This window comes from Phaethon lepturus, unplaced genomic scaffold (assembly GCF_000687285.1).
Source record: "Phaethon lepturus isolate BGI_N335 unplaced genomic scaffold, ASM68728v1 scaffold12707, whole genome shotgun sequence".
In the NCBI taxonomy this organism is placed as follows: Eukaryota; Metazoa; Chordata; class Aves; order Phaethontiformes; family Phaethontidae; genus Phaethon; species Phaethon lepturus.
Genome location: NW_010551197.1, coordinates 1 through 22259, shown reverse-complemented (window position 1 = coordinate 22259; position 22259 = coordinate 1). Strand labels below are relative to the sequence as shown.

Below are 22259 nucleotides of genomic sequence, written 5' to 3'. Positions count from 1 at the left end.
GCTTCTTGAGGAGAAACGTTGAAAGACGCACCCGGAATCGTAAACAAACGTTAATCCCGTTAATGTCTTGTTTGTCCAGTATGTCTTCTGACCGGACCGAAAGTGTCATCAAGAAAATCATTCGCGAAATTGGGCAAGAATGCGCCGCCCAGGGTCAAACCGTTTCTGAAACCTTGGTGGCGTTCATGGTAAGCACACATTAAATGTTGGGGGGGGGGGGTTTATTATTATTTTGCCTGGATGTTTCAACGTTCAAATTCTGTTCTGATCCATAAAATATTAAGATAAATACGTGTTGATAGCATATAGATCAAAAGTTTCAAACCTGGATGCCGGTAGCTTGGCAGTTCAAACCGGTTTTAAGGTTTTCATGAGGTAGGGGCTTAATTTTACATGCTTAGTTCCCCCCCACGTTTGCTGACTGACGCTGCTCGGACTGAATGATGTGAAGCGAGGACATAAATCCTTCCTTCGGTCTTAAAAGTCATCAAACTTCAAATGGCAGCTCCACGGCAGCCTGTCCGGACTGGGATGGCGACCGCCAAGGCTTTCAGTGGTGACTCTTCCTTTGAATGATCTTGGCTTCTGATAGCCCGCACTGGGAAGTTTTAAGGGGACATTCAGTGATATCCGTATGGGGTCCTAAAAACCTGAAAAAGTATTTCATTCCTCTGCATTGCTACCTGTGTGAGTATAAGGCCCTGAAAAAGACCGCAGGTACCGAGTCCTGGGAACTCTTTGAACTTCAAATGAGAGTTCTCCCTTAGTTTTTTTCTGCAGGCAGGTAAACCATTTTTTTTTCTTTCGGAAGTGAAAATGGCAGGTGTTCCCAAGTTTTAATATCATTTCTTCCCACTCTTTCATAAATGAACAAAAAGGCATTTCGCATAGGTGAATGTTTACTGCAGCAGCTATATTTATTCTTTGACATTTACTTTTTCTCTCCATTGTGATGGATTCTTTTGTTTGTTTTTCTGTTTAGGCAGGGCCAGGTAGTATAGATGGGCTGCACATTTGAAAGAGCGGGCTTGGATCCCACTTAAACTGAAAATGAAATTGAATCAGTCCCTGTGTTGTCCTTGGTAAACAGCTATAAGTATCCTAAGAAACATACACTTTGGCATCTCCTCTTAGAGACACAGCACTGCTGCAGAATATAGTCTGGATGCATCTGCAGATCTGTGTCTGCAGAAAGACAGAGCTGGGTTCTTTCTTTATTGATGGTGTAAGAACAGAATCAGCCTTTGATAAACTTGTATGTGAATGTAAATGGTTCACAGCAGTACTGTTAGTCTGCCATTTTTTTTTTCCTAAAGGTGACACCATGGATTTAAAAAATACATTGGGCTCAAAAGCAGTATTCCTCAATCAAGCATGAAAATTTTAATGGGTAAAAAACTTTCACATATGGCTGGCAAGTTACCTGGCATGCATACCAGCTGCAAACATGCACATATTTCCCTGTATGCACAACACTATGAATTTTTTATCCAAATGGTAAACATTTATACAACACCGAGAAGTCTGTAAACATCCATGATGAATTTTTATAAAATTTTAATTAGAAAAAATATTTTTCCATTACATTTTTAAAGGATCTGTATTTAAATATTTCTCTACAAAGTTTGCATCACAATAGATTTTTTTTTCCACTTATGTCTGAGAACTAAGATTGAAACTGGCAACATGTGCGAAATGAAGTAACTTCGTTTCATTATAAAAGATTGAATGGAAAAAAAGAATAGTAAAGAAATATTGACGGCATCTGAGATTTTTCAGAAAATAAAAGGTTAGTTGCAAAGAGTATATGCTGAGATATAAACTAATAGCTTTCTTTTGGCAATCTCTAGGTGAAAGCTGTTGTTTTAGATCCAAGAAACGACTTTAATGTGGATCAAATCCTTGCAAAAAAAGATGTGCAAAACCTTATCCAGGTAAGTCTGACATCATGGTGAGAGTCAGTACTTAGCTAAGACTCTAGCACTGTTTGCTCTCTGTTCCTGTAACTAAAATGCCATTTTATTTTGATATGAACACTTTCAAATTTTTAATGCTACTTTATTCTCATGGCTCTGTAGCTAAAGACTGGATTATGTGTTCTCTCATGTTAATAAATGCCTTATATTTCATAGTGTTCCTAGCATGTCGAGAGAATGGTAGGGAAGGAGCTACTACAATTACTGTTGTAGCTACTACAACTGTCGTCGTGAAACATGTAGCATAGTCACTGTCAGTTCAGACGTTCCCCTGTGATGAGGAAGAACTAACTTCTCTGTTTCTCTTAGCTCTGTGTTACCAGGCTGCTTGACACAACAAACCCATCCTTGAGCACAATTAAGATGCAAGTTTACTTTGATATGAACTATGCAAACCGAGGTAATTTCAATATAAATAAATGTTTTCATAGAAGAAGTTGATTCTGAGTTTAGGATCTAATATCTATCTCTGTAGGGCTAATAATGATTCCTGTTAAATGACTGCTGGTGGTAAAGCAAAATAAAAATCCTGGAGAAATGTACTGTATAGGAGTACGGTGTTTCAGTATGGATATAACAGGGAAAATTGTATGTTAGATTTGAGAGTACACTCAACTCATCCTGTGTGAGAGATTTACTGAATGTAAGGTATTAGATCGCTTGAGAACAATTAGGCCTTTGGCAAGAAAAACTTGATCTGCACCTGTGTATCTGAAAGAGAACCAGTACCCAGAGCTGCACTCATGTACCTGAAAGAGAACTTGATGTTTTATCGATATCCCTAATTGAGATGAGCAAACTTGAACAATCAGTTACAGTTTTAACCAAGTATGTTTTGGTCTTATCAGTGGTAACGTCATATGGTCTTAGAATGGGGATGTGGAAGAAAAATGAGATGGGGAGAATGTCTCTGCTGTAACTGTGACTTCAGATCTCAATCTGAAGTTATCAGTAATCAGTGAGGGATGTCTGGGACACAGAAGACACAAAAGAAGAGTAGACAAAAAATAAACATTTCTGTGTGGGGAGGTCATGAATATGTTTTCTTCTTAGCATGGATTAAAATAAAAAATTAGCAAAAGTAGAAAGTTGCTCCAAAGTCATCTGGACTCAGTAAGCTCAGAAAGTCCAGTAAGATTCTGAGATCCTGAGTAGTGTTCAGATTTGGGTGTGTATGAAATATGTGTGGATGTGTTAGGTCCCACTGCATTTACAGGAGTCGAGAGAGCCAGAAACTTGCTGCTTAATTTGGCCTGAGTAATTCTCTGGACTCTACTAACTCCACTGTTGTTAATTATACCAGTATGGTACCTTGAACATCTCTTCCACATATCTGTGCCTCAGAAACTTAAATTGGTGCTCTGAGTGTGGAAATGAATTGCACCCTATGTATAACCCAAATTCCAAATAATTTAGATCGCATTTTCTAACAATCCTTCTTTCCTAGATGAATTACTTGGTGAGCAGCACCGTGTTCTGGAGGGAAGGCTGGCTCCTGTGGCCAGAGATATCACAGATAGTCATCCTCGTGTGCAAGAAGAAATGGAGGATATGTATCGAAAGATCGTTAGCTACATGCTGCTGAGCTCTGGCCTGGGATCCCCAACAGATATTGAGGTTGTCAGGGAGGTAACAGGTCAGTAAACTCCTAGCTGTGAAACTGGGCTTTTCTTACTGAAAAATAAAATTTCACCTTCTCTTTGCTGATCTTTAGATACAGGTGTGGTAAACTGTGATGAATGCTTACTACCCAAACTGTCATTGCTCAGCCCTGAAGTCTAGATGTGCCATGGATTTCCTACTTTTTACAGTTATTCAGGAGAGGGTATTTTTGCTTGTTCAATGATTTTGTTTTCTGTTGCCTCATATTGAGGGTTTTCTCAACCTTTGCAACGCTTCTAGCTGCCCTGCAGAGTGTATTCCCCCAGACAGATATGACTACTTTCATCTCACTCAGTAAGAAGAACAAAAAGCAACAGCTGAAAAATCTTGCCATGCTAGTCACTGGAATTCGGTTGTACAACAAGGAGTGCAGGAAAGGAGGAAGAAGCATTGATGACTGTAAGTAGACAACTGCATTTGGGCTGTATATTCCCAATTAATTCTTCCTGTCCTTCACTGGAGCGGCTCCAATAATATCCCATCTCTCTAAATAAACAGCTTTGACTCAGGGTCTGTAAACCTGAGGGAAAAGGACATATCTGGTGTTTAGTTATAGGTTTCCATGTAGGCTACGACTTTTTAGCTGAGAGGGAGCCCTATGTGGTTGATGTGGAAGGATTATATGTATTAGTTTCATGCACTAATTTACCTTATGATAACTTGTTCCCTGATCCCTTGCCATTAAGTGAATTAAATATGTAATGTTTGCTTTTAAAAGCAGTTAATTAAAATCTTGAATGGACACTGTCAATCCAGTTACAATTTTCTGTTGAGTATGTGTGATGATAAGTGATAAAAGTTGCTGAGGCATTTTCTGTATTCTGGTAATTTAGAGTAACCTCTTCAGGTTCTTAACATGTTCTCAAAAGTCTTTGCATTTAATTCTTTGCTTCTTTAATAAGCAAAAAAATTTCAATGGCTATCCTGGAATTTTTCAAAAGCTGTATTCAGAGTAGGGTAAGACTTTGCTATTCCTCTTATTTTCCCAAAAAGCCACGTTATTTCTGGTGTGTTTACAATTAATAATCAAATAAATGACTGCTCAGTGGAAATGATTTTGTGAATATGCATGTAGTATTGTAGCTCAATGTGGAGACTTCTTTGTAAGAAAGGTCTGCAGCCCAGTCTTAGGGGAAAACCTTTTACTTTAAAAGACCAAATTCTCTGGAAAAAAGGCTACATCACATACTTCTCCTGATACGAAAATTGTGCTGTATTGGAAAGCAAAGCACTCGCTTAGCTAGACGATATTTTAAGTAAAGTGGTATAAGTAGGAAAAACATATACCTACCACATCAGAGAAAGAAGTAAGCAACTTTCTAGATTTTGGTGATAATTTTTTTCCCCATGTGATAAGCAAGGCACTGTTGGTTTTCTGTTTTTATAATATAAGCTTCCTCACAAATGCCACCTTTCTGTGTTGTGGCTGGCTCTATTTTAGGTTCACTGGGCCTGGGTTACAGCATGAGGGAACATTCCGTTATTGTGGTTTTACATGATTTAGAACATATTGGGTCTTTGTCACTATAATATCTGTGGGGTTTGTAATCAATTAAAATAGATGATAGGATTGCTAATCGTGTTACATTTGTTAGCTTACTATAATGCAGACTTCTTTGCACTGACCTGTTTGCATATCACTTTTGAATAGGTGGAGAAAACAGAGCATGAATGCTCTTAGGTCACAAGATAAAATGGATGTCCTTATGCCTAAGGCCAGCAGTTAGACCGCTAAAGCCTTCATTTAAGTGTTAGCAGCAGTCATGCTGGGGCAGGGCTCCGCCTTGGCTTTTTACCCTGCTTCCAGAAAAGTAAATCAGCCAAGTGCTAAGCTTTCTCCACCTGTGGTTAGACCGCTTGTAATACCTGTGCAAATTTACTTCCCATTCTAGCTTTATTAAATCTAGCCTTTCTGTGCTCACAGGGCTTTGAGTAGACATACCTCAAGCCTAATTACTGCACTGCTGCTTGCCGATGTTGCTAGCAATAAAATTTCAACACACGCAACAAAGAGCTGTATTGTGCACTTAAAGAAAGTGGCTAGGCCTTCTTCTCCTATTTCGTTGCATAGGTGTCTGCTTAAATAACGAAACATATCAAAACATCCAGTGTAATGATTGTCTGTTTTCAATAATGAAATTTTAAGGAAAAAAATATTATTTATAGTATATTTTGTATCAGCTAAAATACGTTTTAGTGACCTGTGCCATTTGGGGGAATTTGTGGGGTTTTGAGTACTAATGGTGAATTTTAGTAACTGCATAGGCATATTTTTTCATGTAGTATCTATCTTCTGGTTTCAGTCAGAATCTTTGACTCATTCTTAGAGCATTGTTAGATCTCAAAGTGCCCAGGTAATGGGAGGCCTGTTATTATTACTAGTATTTCACGAATCAGGAAACTGAGAATTGAAAATTGTGCAGATTGCCTAAAGTCTCTCAGGAAACCCATGTCAGTAGTAACAACTGCATCTACTATAAAGCAAGTTTTCTCACAGTCCTTGACTTGACTGTGATATTTCCACAGCTGTAATTCTGACTTTTGGAATCACTTGAGTAGTAAATACAGTGGTTGAATCTAGTACGCAAGTATTTGGGAATGCATGTATATAAGAACAAAATTTAGAAATCAGAATGTTATTGGAAGACATATTATTGCTCAAATACTGCACTTTAACCATTTGCTAATGATTTAAATAATTCTTTTTATATGTGTGTCTCATTTATTCTATACAAATAGTGCCAGCCATTCTGAATGAAGCCATTCCGTCAGCTACACGGACTGTTGATGAAGGTCTTAACACTTGCCATATGCTAGCTCACCAGTACACAGCTCTGCTGGAATCCATGCAGGAAGACCTACACAGATACACGCAGCTTAGTTCTTTTAAGTTAAAAGAAGCGCTGTTCAATGTGAGACAATATGAGACCTTCCTTTGCATACTTCTGGTGAGATACCATCATGTTATATCCTGTTGGTTTTTACTGCAGATGGAATGTATTCAAATTATGTACTTGTACAGGACAGAAATTCAACAAAACTTATTCAGAAATAAATGAAATAAATTTTATCTCTATATTTTGAGAACCTACATCATCCCTCATACTGAACTTCGTACGTAACTTGCTGGATTTGGCTACTGTCAGGTAGAAGACAAAACGGATTAATTGTTTGCTGCAGTGTGACTGTGCTTCCATTTAATTTCTGGAGGTTTCTTTTTTTTGGTATAATTTCATTAACCAAAGGCTTAAAAAGTAGGACTTCTTTCTTGTTTGCTAATACTCACTCTGCCCCAAAAGGCATGAGAGAAAAAATCTTCTTGTTCAATCCATAAATCATCTCAAGTTTAGTCTGCAGACATCCCCAACACATATGGAGTCATCAGAAGTCTTTGAAGAATTTTTAAATTCTTTAAACTTCTTTCATTTATGAAGACCTTTTTATTAATCTTTTGAGAAACTGCAGGGTTTTGTTCGTCTTTCCTGTATATCATAAAGCTTGGAAAAATAGTTGTCTTTTAATTTTTTTTTTCAGTTCTCTTAATTGTAAAAATGTAGAATTTTTCTATAAAAATTACTAGTATATGTTTGAGAGAAGCACCTGGTTTTATACCTGAACACTTAAGGAAAAATGTATTTTGTGGAAAGTTAGAGTGCATTTCTTTCCTTAAAACAGTTGTCGGAAAACAGTTGAGTGAAGAGATCCAAGTCAATACTTATTACTAAATACGTGATTTTTTGACTGTCATATTTCTTCCCTGAAGTAAGTTCTCTTTCCAGTCTGATGCAATTACAAGTGCTCAAGAAGTTGAAAAGATGAATGTGCAGTTTGCAGCAACAATGGAGCAGTTGAAAAACACAGTGCAAGATAAGTTTTCCATAGATACCAAAGAAGTTTTTGTAAGTATTTTGAATGGAAAACCTATTTCTTCTTAATTATAAAAAATTACTAAAGTAATTTGCTGGTATTTTTTGCATAGTTTGTGTTAAGAAAAAGGCTACATTATTTTCCCTCTATTATAACAGCATCTGTGATTTTTGAAGGGGCAACTAAACTAAAAGACTTGATCTCAACGTAAAAGAAAAGCAAGGTACAAAAAGGGAGAGAAGGAGTTAAATGGTATTTTACTCTAAGTGTCTTGAGTCATTTGTCAGTATTTGTAGATTTACAGTGATATTTTCCGGTTTTGGGTAAATATTGTCTCCTGTTCCTTGCAGAAACAGCAAGAACATGATGATGACAGATAAGAGCACATCAGAGTGTGATTCTTTTAAAGTCCCTTCAGATATAGCAATTCGTGTAATTACAGTATGACTAAAGAATTCTAAAGAAATCAAGTTTCTGTGATGGGAGTTTCAGCCTCTTTGTCCCTCCCAATAGCTTTGGAACCTGCTGGCCGGTTTTAGTCAAATTTGTCAGTCTGGAGATCTCAAAATATGTTATTTTCTGCAAGTTTTGTGAAAAACAAGCAACTAGAGAGACACAGTTGGAGCCCTCCTGAGATCAAGTTTGAAATGGGAATGCCACAGTTACCTGCTGGCTTGTGTGCAGCCACGTACTTCTGCGCTGTCGATGTTCTGTAGTGTTTCACCCTTAGTTGGGGAGCTACAGGACATGGGAGGGAGGCGTTGGAGGAGGAGGGAATGAGTGATGCCAACTGCAAGTGTTGTGAAGGGGGGTGCTTGATGACCCTGTGAAAACCTGGGATTATTATGATGGCATGATGGAAATGGGAGAGAAATGTCAAAAAACACCTTCATTTAATTTGCTTTTTATGAAAGAGCTCATTATTTTGTATGGTATGTCTATCATTTTAATTCTTTGTGGTTAGCTGCTGAACTAGCATGCAGTTCATACATATGTTAGGTTATATTTCATCCTTCTAAACAAATAATAAGAAAGCAAAATAAAGTCTAATGTGGAGGAGGGAGAAATGAAGATCATGCCCTAATCGCCTACTCAGGACTATTTTTCACACTTCCCGTAAAGGCATCTGAGCTGGAAACTCACAGGAAGGGCACTTTGACTGAGGTACACCTCAGATGCGATCTGACACTTCAGTTTATGTGTGCTTGTGATTTTATAAACCAGATGTTCTTCTTTGGAGAACATTTTCCCCTCTCTTCCAGCTGCTCAAAGCAGTTTTTGTCTTCTTTGTGGGTCTTAAGTGGCTGATGTACATGTTACCCTTTTCCTTAGAAGCTGTCTGCTGTTGTCTGCTTCCTTCCTAGTTTTTCTTCTCTCTTCAGGTTGGTTATTTGTTTTTTCTTCTCTGCTGAAAGAATATGTAATGTCTTTCGATTTCAGGTCTTTTGCAGGTAGAGATTTTCCTATTACAGCACCATTTAAATAGTTTTTCTTCGTTTTGGCTAGTTCCTGAGAGGCTGGATCCTGCAGGAATGTACAGAAGCAGGACATTCCGCCATTTAAAAACCGTAGGATAAGGCCTATGTATATGTCATAAACATTTGTTTCAAGAACCATGGCAGATTTCATTAGTATTCTTTGTTTATTCTAGTAAGAATGATTTTGATGTTGCTGCCCTTCTTTTAGTTTCTTCCATTTTTGTAACCATAACATTTCCACAGTGTTACTGATGCAGATGAATTCCAGAGATGACTCTGTAGGCTGTTCTTATAATAATGTTGTTAATATGCATAAAATAGAATGTTGTTAGCGTACATTTCAGATTTGTTGGATCTCTTCCCGTAAACGCCCTGTGTGCTTTGATGTAACAGTGCACATCTTATGTCACTGTCACTGAAATCAGCATTTATACTCAAAGCTCGTAGGCTGCTTCTATCTGTGTGAGCACCTGTATGTGCGCATCACTGCTGGGAATGGCAGCTTCCAGCTTTGTCCTGAACCCCGTACCACTCTGAAGAGGCTTGCACCCCATTAATTTGACGCACATGATGGCCTGGGGGCTGTGGTATCAAGTCACTCTTGGAAGCAAGGCAGACAAAATAACACAACCTGATAGTTTGTACATATAGGTGTGGGTTTACTTCATCTGGTAGTTCAACAGGTGCATTTCTTCTGGTCCTTCTTATTCCTCTACACCTTATTTTCAACTATAAAACTGTATTCAGTGAAGTACTCAATTCCAAGCACGGTCTCAGAGTAACGAATTTGGGAAAGGCTTTGGGGTAAAATGTAGAAAAGTACCATTCTGGCCGATGGGCCTACATGCTGGATGTACGCGCTTTGGGCATACGTGATGGGAGCTCCTCTTACAAATCCCAGGAGTTCCCCTGAAATTTCTGGGGGCTGAAGGCCTTGGAGATCAGCCCCACGTAGTTCATAGCAGGGATTGTTGTGCACAGCACGTGGGTTATGTTGCAGACATAAACTGATCTGGATTTCAGATAATTTTCTTTATTTTCCAGCCTTTCTTTGTTGCACTTTCTAACCTCTGGACCGGCTTTCAGGATGAGGTACTACTGCTAAACTTCCTCACAAACATGACTAACAATCTGCAACAGTTCTCGTTAATCCAAGCACAGCTTTTTCCTGAGGAAGTGCTAACATCTCTTCTGGAAGGAGTGACTGTGAAAAGTGATGAGGAAAGGATAAGAGAAACCATGGGTACTGAAAGTTACTACTTTTTTTTGTTTTCCTTCATTTTCCAAGATTTTGTGGTTTGAATTTTATACAGAGGTGCTACACATTGATTTTTTTAATAATCAGAATTTGCACAGCAAATTAAAATGAGTCTTGTAGTGTGTGGATTTATTTTTCATGTAATGTAATTTGGACTTTTATTTTTATACATAAAATTAAAATATAGCTACTAGATACAAACATACCTTATAAATATGGCAGAATGATCAGAGAAGAATATCTCTACTTTTTTTTGTATTTCTTAAGTTTGTTTATATCTTTTTATACCTTTTGGAGTTTCTGAAATGGAGGGGGAATAAAAAAGCTAGTTTAATGATGCTTTGGTTACTACAAGTATTTGTTTGTAAGATGGTATCCCTAGTAACCAAGTTGTACTCCAGGGAATTTGTAATGGTGAGTGGGTGAAAACAAAGCAGAAGAATTACCTTCCTGTTGTTGTCCCGTGTTTCCAGAGAAAACTAATGCTACTAAAGAAGGCTCCTGCAGGACTGATTTTTCAGTAGGATCTCTCCTAAAGCAGGGCCAAGGTTTGGCTTTTGGGATTTGGGCACTGCAGGTCATCTTGTAACATTATTATGTTTTAAACAGCTGATGTTTTGTTACTGAACTCCTTCCTTTGTTAAACCTTTTCTTAGGAACGAGAGTGAATGTTTCTGATTTCAAGAACCAAGAATGGCTTTTTCCAGAGACTACTGATAATTTTGATCAGTTGCTAATCCAGTACCGTGGTTTCTGTGCACATGCGATCGGTGTGAAAGGCCTCACCCTCCCAGGTATGCTTGGTAGTTGTGTTAAGGGAGAAGGGAGAAGTGCCTACCCCTGAGCATAGGCATACACTGATCAAGGAGTCACACACACACCGCCAAGATTTTAACTGCTAGGACTGGAGTCCCTTAGCAGCAGGCGACTCCAGTGAGCTGACAGGTGCCACTTTTGACTCCTGGCATACACACACTCTCTCGAGCGTTTCTTCTGCCCTCAGGCTCCACATTAGGTTTCCTGAAGCAGAATCTCCAACATGACGTATGCCAGACGCATTTATTAAGTGGTACAGCGGTGAAGAACAGCTCAAGCTGGGTGCCTCCAGACAGGGACCCCGAACAAAGGAATCTCTGGGCAATTACACCCATATAGGTTAAGTTCCACTAGCCGTGCGAGCCGGTTTGATCCAATAGTAGTATTTGGGTCTGGGGTCTCCTTGTTCCTCATTGGATCCTTTTACTCTCTCCAGGTGGGCTGTTCTTTTTCTTTTCTCGAGGAGGCAACTTCTGCTGATGGATGTGGCTATCTTACCTTTCTAATTTACACTAGTTTTGGGGCATTCCCTCATGTAACTAAGTCAGAGTTCAGTGTAAGTTCATCAGTATATAGGTGAAAGTTCACTGCTTGCGGCCCAAGGCTTTTTACTAATGCTATACAATGGATTCCGTTTGAACTAGGAAGTGACTCCTATAATAGTTAGGTCTTTTCCTTACTTTATCTGTACACAAGTAGTGAAAATGTAAAGACATATTCTGAATGCATCCTCTTACGTCAAAGCTGGAGTACTGTATTTTCATGTTTGTAACTTTCACAGAATCACAGAATAGTCTGGGTTGGAAGGGACCTTTAAAGGCCATCTTGTCCAACCCCCCTGCAGTGAGCAAGGACATCTTGAACTAGACCAGGTTGCTCAGAGCCCCGTCCTACCTGACCTGGGATGTTGCCAGGGATGGGGCATCTACCACCTCTCTGGGCAACCTGTGCCTGTGTTTCATCACCCTCAGTGTGAAAAATTTCTTCCTTTTATCTAGTTGAAATCTGCCCTCTTTTAGTTTAAAACCGTTATCCCTTGTCCTGTTGCTACAGGCCCTGCTAAAAACTCTGTCCCCATCTTTCTTAGAAGCCCCCTGTAAGTACTGGGAGGCTGCAATAAGGTCTCCCTGGACCCTTCTCTTCTCCAGACTGAACAACCCCAACTGACTCAGCCTGTCCTCACAGGAGAGGTGTTCCATCCCTCTGATCATTTTTGTGGTCCTCCTCTGGACCTTCTGCAACAGGTCGATGTTTTTCCTGTGCTGAGGGCTCCAGAGCTGGACGCAGGACTCCAGGTGGGGTCTCACCAGAGCGGAGTAGAGGGGCAGAATCACCTCCCTCGACCTGCTGGCCACGCTGGTTTGGATGCAGCCCAGGATACGGAGCTTTTCACCACAGATAACTTACTTCCCTTGTTAAAAGTATTCTGCTTTTTAAAATATCCAAATAAACTGTCCTTAATAGAAGGCTTCAAGGGAAAGCAGGCATGAGCAAGCAGAGGCAGAAACAAGATGGGATGGATAAATGTTTCCTCCTGCTGTATGTGCATCTGTATAACGTACACTGTAGCTGAATGCAGGTCTCTTTACTGCTGTTAATGTGTTTTAATACAGGCATAGGAAAATGGTCATTCCTTCTATTTTGTCTATGTCTGTTGCAAACAGACTCATTCATGCCTACATCATATGTATTTATAAACAGTGGTTATAAAGTACCAAAAATCTTTGAAAAGAATGCAGAAGTGCACTTGATTAAGTCAACTAATCATAGGAAATTTTTTGGATCCAGGGTCATTTGTCATGAAAGCAAGCCTTATTTCAGCTACCCCATCAGTTAATGGTTTCTGTCTCCTATCCTTTATAGAGCCTATCTGTATAGAATTTTTTTAAACCTACAGGAGGTTGTGAGGAAAATATTGCCATTACTTGACTATTAAAAAATAGATATTTTAATGGCAATGGAAATTACTTATACTTACTTAGTATTGCATATGAGAACAGCTGCCCTGGGTTGGACTGAAGGTCTCTCTAGCCCTGTATCCAATTTCTGGATGTGGTCAGTCATGAACACTTGAAGGTTATGAGAAATGAAGTAGGAATGATTCTTCCTTAATTATATCCTTCCCTGTTCTAGCAGTTAGTGGTTATGGGATTTCCTCAGATAAATATTGTGTCTGTACTCTTTTGTTGAATAATCCTCAATAGACGTTTTTCATTTATGTAATTGCTTTTTGAATCCATTTAGAGTTTGCCATGGGATATTCTTACTGCCAGGAGTCCCACAATTATAATTATATATACTATGAAAAGGTACCTCTTTTTGAGATGGTTTTAAGCTCTGGCTTGATAATTTCATCAAAGACCTGATAGTCTTTCTATTAGGAAAATTAGCAAAGAGTAATTTTATATTGCACACAATTGATGGTTTTATAACCCTGTATCATATTATTTCTTTTCAGTTGCTTCTTTTTAATGCTCTAGAGGCTTCTTTCTTTAACCTCTCCTTCAGTGAAAGGTATTCCAAGCCTCTGATAACTCCCAACTCCCTTCATTTTACTTTTTCTTCTTCTGTTGTGTTGGAATAAAATGTAGTATTATAAATGTAGCATATAGGTTGTTATAACGTTGGTTTTTCCCTCCCCCTCTGTTTGCATCCTAATGATTCTTGTCATTCTTTTCGTTTTTTTGATCACCACTGAGTAGTGCCATTTAATACTTTCAAGACACTGTCTATGATGATTCTAGGTCTTTCCTGGGCAGTGACAGCTGAAGCAGAGCCTGCCATTGTCCTTGAGCTCAATTTGTGTTTTTTTTATGCAAGTTATTTGGCCTTGATTGACATTTCATTTTATCTGTTAATTTATTGTCCAGCTTCTCAGCTGCTTCATCTGCTTCCTCAGTTAATTTCAGTGTTACGCCCTTTGGTATAAGTGGACTGCTGATCTGCAATCAAATATTTGCTGGAGATTATAGGGGAAATATCATTTCTGCATATGGGCTGTTTTCTTATGCCTTTGCCATAGCTGTTTTATCTGTTGTTTTACTGACAGACATGCACTAAGGCATGCTGGATGTGAACCTATCAAAAGCAGTTGTACTGACCTACCGAAATAGAATTTTCTGTATTTAAAAAGCTTACTTTCAGGGATTTATTCTGATCGCAGAAAAAAGGAAGTGAAACTGATCTGACAGAAACACAGAATCTTGATTACAAATGTCTTTTCTATTGGATATCATACTGTTCATTATTTTATTTTGTGGGGTTTGTATTGTGGGTTCTTTTAGGAAATCCTGCTATTGGAATTTTGAAGCACAAGGAGAGATGTTATGTTTTCAGTTCTAAAGAAGCTGCATACATCTTTGCTCAAGATCCAGATAAGTTCATTCAGCTGAATGTGGAAAAAGCAAAAGAACATGCAGAGCTAATTCAGCTGCTTGAGCTTCATCATCAGTTTGAATACCTTGCTCCGTATGCACAGGTACACATTGCCCATGCCTCCTGCTGAGCAGCTGTTGGGTCACTGGTTGGTCTGTCCTTTTTAGAATATAGAGAACAGATGAAACCCATCTTTAGAAAAGAAGTATAATCACCTGCCTATCCTACAGAATGTCTGAAGGTCCAATATTTCCAGGTCTTCTGGGTGTTGATAAGAAACATTTTCCCATAATGTTGTTCTTGCCTTATCTCTTCATAGGAGAATACGTAGAGCCAAAGGATTGGGGCAGCAATAGAATCACAGAATAGTCTGTGTTGGAAGGGACCTTTAAAGGCCATCTAGTCCAATCCCCCTGCAATGAGCAGGGACATCTTCAACTAGATCAAGTTGCTCAGAGCCCTGTCCAGCCTGACCTTGAATGTTGCCAGGGTTGGGGCATCTACCACCTCTCTGGGCAACCTGTGCCTGTGTTTCATCACCCTCGGTGTGAAAAGTTTCTTCTTTATACCTAGTCTAAACCTACCCTGCTTCAGTTTAAAACCATCACCCCTTGTCCTGTTGCTATGGGCCCTGCTAAAAGCTCTGTCCCCATCTTTCTTAGAAGCCACCTTTAAGTACTGGAGGGCTGCAATAAGTTCTCCCTGGAGCTTTCTCTTCTCCAGGCTGAACAACCCCAACTCTCTCAGCCTGTCCTCACAGGAGAGGGGTTCCATCCCTCTGATCATTTTTGTGGTCCTCCTCTGGACCTTCTGCAACAAGTCCATGTCTTTCCTGTGCTGAGGGCTCCAGAGCTGGACGCAGGACTCCAGGTAGGGTCTCACCAGAGCAAAGTAGAGGGGCAGAATCCCCTCCCTCGACCTGCTGGCCACGCTGCTTGGGATGCAGCCCAGGAGCCAGTTGGCCTTCTGGGCTGCGAGCACACATTGCCGGCTCACGTCCAGCTTTTCATCCACCAGTATGAAAAGTCCTTCATACATATCCCCCAAGTCCTTCTGGGCAGGGCTGCTCTCAATCCCTTCATCCCCCAGCCTGTATTGATACCAGGGGTTGCCCCAACCCGGGTGCAGGACCCTGCACTTGGCCTTGTTGGACCTCATGAGGTTCACATGGGCCCATGCCTTGAGCTTGTCCAGGTCCCTCTGGCTGGCATCCCGTCCCTCAGGTGTGTCAACCGCACCACTCAGCTTGGTGTCATCTGCAAACTTGCTGAGGGTGCACTCCATCTCATTGTGTATGTCATTGATGAAGATATTAAGCAGTACTGGTCCCAGTACGGACCCCTGAGGGATACTGCTCATCACAGATCTCCATAAAATGTGCTCATCCTTGGCCTAGGAAGATCCCATATCTGTTGTTTCTTTTCCTCATTTTTGCAGAAGTTGCTTAAAGGGGCAGTAAATAAATGCAATGGAAGATAAGCCAGATACCATATTAACTGGAGCTTTAGCTCAGCAGTTCATCAGTATATGCTGGATGAGGGTGTAGTGGTATCTGGAATTATGAGATATCTTACAAAATGAAAGGGAACTCATTAATAATGAATACAACAGTGCTACCATGTGAAATCCAAAGAGCTGATTTGGATTCACAGAAGTTCTCTGTGATACATTGTGAATTCTAGGTCCCTAGCAATGGAATGAGGGTAGTTTTGAACTGGCCCTTTGTTAGAAAGATACAGTTTATATCCTGGCTCTGACAGAGATGTAACCACTTCTCCCAACTATGACTTGTGATTTTTAGTCCATTCATAAACATAAACTGAGGTGCCTGCATCATAAAACACTGGTGGTGGTGGGATCTCTTTTTACCAAAATCCAGTGATTAAGCGCTCTCTCGGGACATGGGAGTCTGAAATTCAGCTGTGGCCTCTGCTTAAAGGGGTTTCTATCAGAAATTAAATACAGCAAATACTTAATGGTTTCTTCTTTTTAGCAGGGACAGGGCAAACAAAAGTATTGTTGAATGTAAAAATCATTATCCATTTGTGGTGTGCAGGTTTCTAAATGCTTTTAAAAAGTAGCATATCCATATGCTATTTTTCTTAGATGTCTGTAGTCTTCTCATTAATGTCTTGCTTGGTTTCGTATGTTTTTTTTTATCCAGGCCAAAAATGCAGACAAATATTTGATGAAGCCAACCACAAAGTGTGACAGCAGTACTCAGACTGATACTCATATCTTGCCTCCAACTATTGTGACATCCTATGAATGGAATGAATGGGAACTGAGAAGAAAAGCTATAAAATTGGTTTGTATTGTTATTACCAGATTTTCATCACTGGATAATGAAGTTCAGAATAAATTATTGTAAAGTTTTGTTCCTTGCAATGTAAATCTAACCTTATTCAAAGATGCATACTTTGTTACAACTGGCTCAATATTTTTATCCAGGTATTTTCTGTCCTTATTTCTAGACTTTCTTATCCTCCCACTTTTTCTGTATTTTTCCCCAGTTTTCTGAGCAGTGCTTCCACTGCTAAGTCTATTCATTCCAAATTTTTTAGTTCCCTTCTTTAAGTAATAAGAGTTTGCTGATTAGCATTGAATTTTAAAGCTGTTTCTCTACACTCAAATAAATTTAACAGGTTGAAGATATTGCTATATATACTTTCTTTGAAAAAAAAGGTTACAGAAAGGTTTGGGTCAGGCAAAACTTTATTGCAAGTTGAGGAATTTTGATTAATATTCATCACCATCAAGAAGGAGGAGGAAAAATGTAGTAACTGGTAGACAGAATGGTTAGAAATACCTTTGGATGTATTTCACCCTGCAGAAGCTTTCTTTGAGCTAACTTATCTTTGAAAGGTATCGAAACATGAGGTGCTTTTTTTTTCGCACAGTGAAATACTTTTCACTTTATCCTGATCATTCATGTTTGCTAAAACCAACCCTGCTTTTTAAAAAAAAATAAAAATGGAGAGGTAAGAAACAGAGCAAGTAGGTTTTCTGGTGTTTATATAAGCCAGAGGAAATGTTTGTTATACTGTGATGATGATTTTCTGATGGACTGGAAAGCACAGTCTGTCCACAGAAGATTGACCGCATATATAAAAGCTTTTAAAGTAACAGTAAATATATTTTAAAAGCTGCTTTCCAGGGTTTGCCAGCACATGCAGTTGTTGAGATATAGCACCGGATTTTCACAATTCAATCAAAATGAACTGGTGAGCACAGGGAATATTGCCATTACCAATACCAACTAGACACAGAATACTACAAGGTTGTTTTTTTTTTTCTGTGAACAGATGCACTATGGAGGCCTGTGCCCTGCTGTGCAGCCTATTTCCTTTGTGTTCTTGTTACCATGAAATCTCCAGCATTATAAAAGGAAACCAAAATTTTGGACTGAGAAGTCTTGCCAGTATTAACTGGCTTATAAAGGATTCTAAGTAATAGCTGTTACTGAGGCATATAAAGAAGCCAATTAGGTTTATAAGAGGCCTAGCTAAAAGCCTCCTTTGCTTCTGTATTGGACAAAAGTACATAAATAAATGTAAGATGTGGTCAGTGGTTTATCTTTAATATAAACAAAGGTGGATGTTTTCCAATAGCTGAGCATAAGACCATTCACAGGCAAATTTGTAGCCTGTTAGTTTGAAATATTTAGTGAAAGTACTTTAAAGTATGAGGGGTGTTTTAGCCTCAGCTGTCCATACGGGAGATTAGTGATGCTGAGTTGAAACAAAAAATCCCAGATGCATGCAAAAGCGTCTTGTCTGCAGTGACTATGCTGAATTTGTAATATGGAGGTGATACAACATTTAGAATCAAAGTACTAAACAGAAATAGCTTACCAATGCATCTGTGAATTTGATATTTTTAGGGGAGCATCAGACATATTTGTGGGTTTTGTTAGAGGGTAAGCTCAGATGCCTTGGGTGTTTTTTTTCTGTTGTTCATACTTACCCAGAAAACTTGTAGTGATATGAATCGCTAAAATATGATACTGTTAGAACACCTGTTCAATGTTAGAACAATAGAATAGTTAGAAGTTTCTTTCTCTGTGCAAGCATAGTTCCTTTGCAATAGCATACATTCAGTTCTCAGGAGGGATAAACTTTACAGAGAAACAGTACCTCCTGTACCTTCAGTACCTGCCCGCTCCTGTTTTGTCAGCAAAACCCTTGTCTTTCTTTCCATGCCCTCTCTTCTGTAAGTTTCTTATTGTTCTTTTCTGTATTTTCCATGATGACACTGTGCATAAGATTCAGTTGTAGATTAAGATACCAAAATGTGTCTACGTAGAGGTGCTTCAACTTCCATCCCAGTTGCGAGAGACTAGCTAGTGGAGTTTGGAGAATATTTTAGCTCACCCTGATATGAACACCGAATTTGGCCAACTTAAGCACTCTCCAGCTTCCACCGGCTCCAGTCTCCGCCGACTGGACTGGACTCCAGGGACCTTCTCACTTACGCACCACATGGGACTGGATTTTGTATATTTCAATGACAGTATTATGTCATATGATTTGCAGTCTTTTACATCATTGCTGACATAGAAGGCTCATTCGAGTAAGGAACATTTTGTTGTTTCAAGTGCTGACTTTGTAATATTAACACTTTGTGAGAAGTAGTTTTGTTGTTGTATCTACAGCAGTTTCTCTGATTAAACAAGAGTTTTAATCATAAACTACCTTAACCTTTGACCCTTGCCAAGGGGTTAATGAGCAATGTCTTGAAAGAAGGCATTTTTTCTCTTTTATCTGATACTTTGTGACACCAACCCCCAAACCTCATCACATTTGGTAGAAACCAGACAGTAGTGTAGTTGGGTTATCCGCAATATTCAGGATCTTCAAACTTATTTTAGGTTGCAGGTGCCCAAAGAGATTTATCCACCTGCCATCACATTCAGTGTTCTTTCAGGCTGAAATTAATTTGAAGCACTGGAAGAGCTTACCATGAAAACAACATTTTATTCTAACAAAACAAAGGCTTCAGCATTTAGCAAAATTTGAAGGAGAGTGACCAAAGGAAAATAAAAAAGAAGCAAGAGGCTGACTTAAAATTTTGTGGGCTACATACAATGCTGTTCACCCATCCAGTTAGTTCAGGAGTTCTCAAATCACAGCTGCAACCATGTATTGACAGTAGGGTGACGTGGGCCGGGTTCCAGGTCTCTGAAGCGCATAGATCTAAAACACACAAATGCACCTATGTATACACTCAACTCATGCTAAAATGCTCAAACAACATGTTGTTTAATCTGATTTTTTTTGTGTCTTTAGGCCAATTTGCGCCGCAAATTAACTCGTGCCATGCAGACTGATCTGAGCCATATGAGAAGAGAGAACTCCACCCAAGTGTACCTGCCAAAAGATGTCAGCACCCAGACTAAACGTGACGACTCGAGCAATGTACCCAGACCACAGATTTTCTTGGAAGGTCTCCGAGGAGGATCATTGCCTGGTACTCATATGGTCAAAGTAGACTTAACAAGAGCAGTAGATGAAACCTAAGTGAAAATGAGAAACCTAAAAATATATATTGAATGTATATAGAAAAATCCCTGCGTATATTTGAATTAAGAGACAAAAGATTTTACTGTGTCTTTTGGTTCCAGGAGCAGTTGATTTCTTTCATTTATCTTAATCTGTTGGGGCTGCTGACTGGCATGAAGTGATAGAAATGATAAGCCTGAAGCACCCATATTTTAAACAGCGATTTAGAATCAAGATGTTCCCAAAGCCCTTAACTTAAACTAACATTTAAATGTGTAGTGTGTGTTGTGGGATTTTCTTGAGGTTTTAATATAGTGCTTGCTGAAACACTGTCGTTAAGAGCCATGCCTTTGGTCCATGGAAAGTATAATGTAAGACAAACAGCTTTTATGAGATATGGGGCCAATGCTGCAGCTCTTACAGAGGCATAATTCCCATTGGCATGAAAAAAACCCAATCCCAAGAGAGTCTCCCAAATGTCCCAGCTCCACCCTTCGAGCAGAATCATCAAGAAGGTAAAACCAGCAGAATGAAATCCGTCTAGGTCCCTGGGCCTGCCCATTTGCGCTGTCATTATCCCAAGTGTCTTTGCAGGGCAACAGGCATTACGAGGGTGGGCCAAGGCCTGGAGGTCGAGAGGAGGGAATTGCTCTTGGATGGCTCTGGCTCGAGCCTTTTAGGTCTCTAGTACCTTCCGTATTCCTTGGCTAAACAGGGTGCTGGTTGAGCACACAGGAAGCCAGAGGAACTTGACTTTGGAGCACCTTTTCAAAAGCTGTTTAACTCGTGTTTGAAAAACTAAAGCACAACAGGAGAAGGTTTTTATCTTCATTTCATTGTGGCAGGAAAACATGTGCTAGGTCTGATCAACACAACTACAGCTATTATTTCTGTTTATGAAAACCTGAATCATTTGAGTTTTAAAATGAAACAGCTTCTCAAGTGGAAGTAGGGAGCACTTTAAAACAGAGATACTTTCACAACAAGAACGAGCTCCACAAGTTGCTGTCTGCGAAATGTCCAGATGTGCAGGTGTGATCGCACAAGGTGTGCTAAGGTTTCTCAGTCTCTTTTTTGGTCAGGTGCAGCGTGGTTTCCTGGGTCATTGTAGGGCAAGCTTGTGATAATAAAGGCTCGAAGATTCAAGGTGCTGGGGTGATTTTTCTGTGCCATTGTGCAGGGCAGCATTCTCTTTCTGTTTAGCTGCCTCCAAGGCTTCACTTTTTACAGTTACACAACAGGGACAAATCCATAAGGCACAACACAAAAAAGGACCAGGAGAGGAGCACAGAAAGAAGTTAAAGCCGTTTCTACCAGCTGATTTCTCTCTTTGGTAAACAATTAATCCATAGCAGCCAGATGTGCTGCTCCTCCATGTTTTTCAACGATGAGCTGGCACCGATTTTTAGATTTATTAATAAAAACGTGAATGCTGTTACCAGCTGCAGCTTTTTTTTATTCAGTGACAACACCCTGCTGCTGCTTAATGGAATACTTTTTGTTGCTGTCATCTCCATGTATTTTTATCATAATTTGCTTTGAACCTTTTATGTTAAAGTTCTTACCCTGAACCAACAAAGTATTTTAAGAATAAATAAAAACATTCATTTAAAAGAAAACTGATGAGTGACCATCCCTTTTATCCCACTTACTCTTTTCTTTTCCATTTGGGGAAGGTGCTGCAGTGTTGCAAAATACTGGGGAATACAACGGTGATCTGCATCTCAGGTTTTGGCACGGCAGACGCATGTCGGTACCCAACAGCTTGCTCCTGGCCACGAGAAATACACATGTGAGATTCCCGGGTGTTTGCTACCAATGACATAGTTCAGGGGTTCAAAAGGAAAAAAATAAAAAAGGAGAGGTTACTTTTCAAAATGGCTTCATTCACGTGCGAGGGGAGACAGCGCTCAGTGGACACCCATTTGGACTAGAGTTTTGCTTTGTTCAAGTCCGGTCTTTCCCTTTCTCCGGAGCAGGGGCGAGCGTGCTCACGGTTGGCGAGGCCACGCCATGAACGCCTCGCGGCCAGGGGTTTGCTGGTGAAGCCCAACGCTTGCAACTGCCGGGCCTTAGGGTTGTTGGAAAGGAAGCTCCTCGCAGCGCACCGGCACCCTTTGCATTTCCAGCCGGTTCGGGGCCTTCTTCCAGGTTGGGCACTGCTGTCTGGGGAAGCGCCTGGCAGGCGCACGGGCAGCAGGAGATGGCTTCGCACCCCAGCGCCTTCCCAACAGCACATCCCCCCCCGCCCCCCTGGACTTTATTTACGGGTTAAAACCGGTGAACGCCGAGCGTTACGAACTCCGACGGGACCGGCGCCTCCCTG

General features: G+C 39.9%; 1 protein-coding gene across 1 annotated transcript; it reads left to right on the top strand.

Annotated features, from left to right (window-relative positions):
• Positions 1-80: 80 nt before the first annotated feature.
• Positions 81-19951, top strand: LOC104613584 (chromosome unknown open reading frame, human C6orf165). Its single transcript, XM_010290834.1, has 12 exons — positions 81-188; positions 1851-1934; positions 2286-2376; positions 3424-3612; positions 3879-4037; positions 6378-6586; positions 7418-7537; positions 10028-10226; positions 10898-11035; positions 14342-14535; positions 16597-16740; positions 19721-19951. Exons 1-12 carry the CDS (start codon positions 81-83, stop codon positions 19949-19951), a joined length of 1866 nt encoding a protein of 621 aa, XP_010289136.1.
• The last annotated feature ends 2308 nt before the right edge of the window (positions 19952-22259 follow it).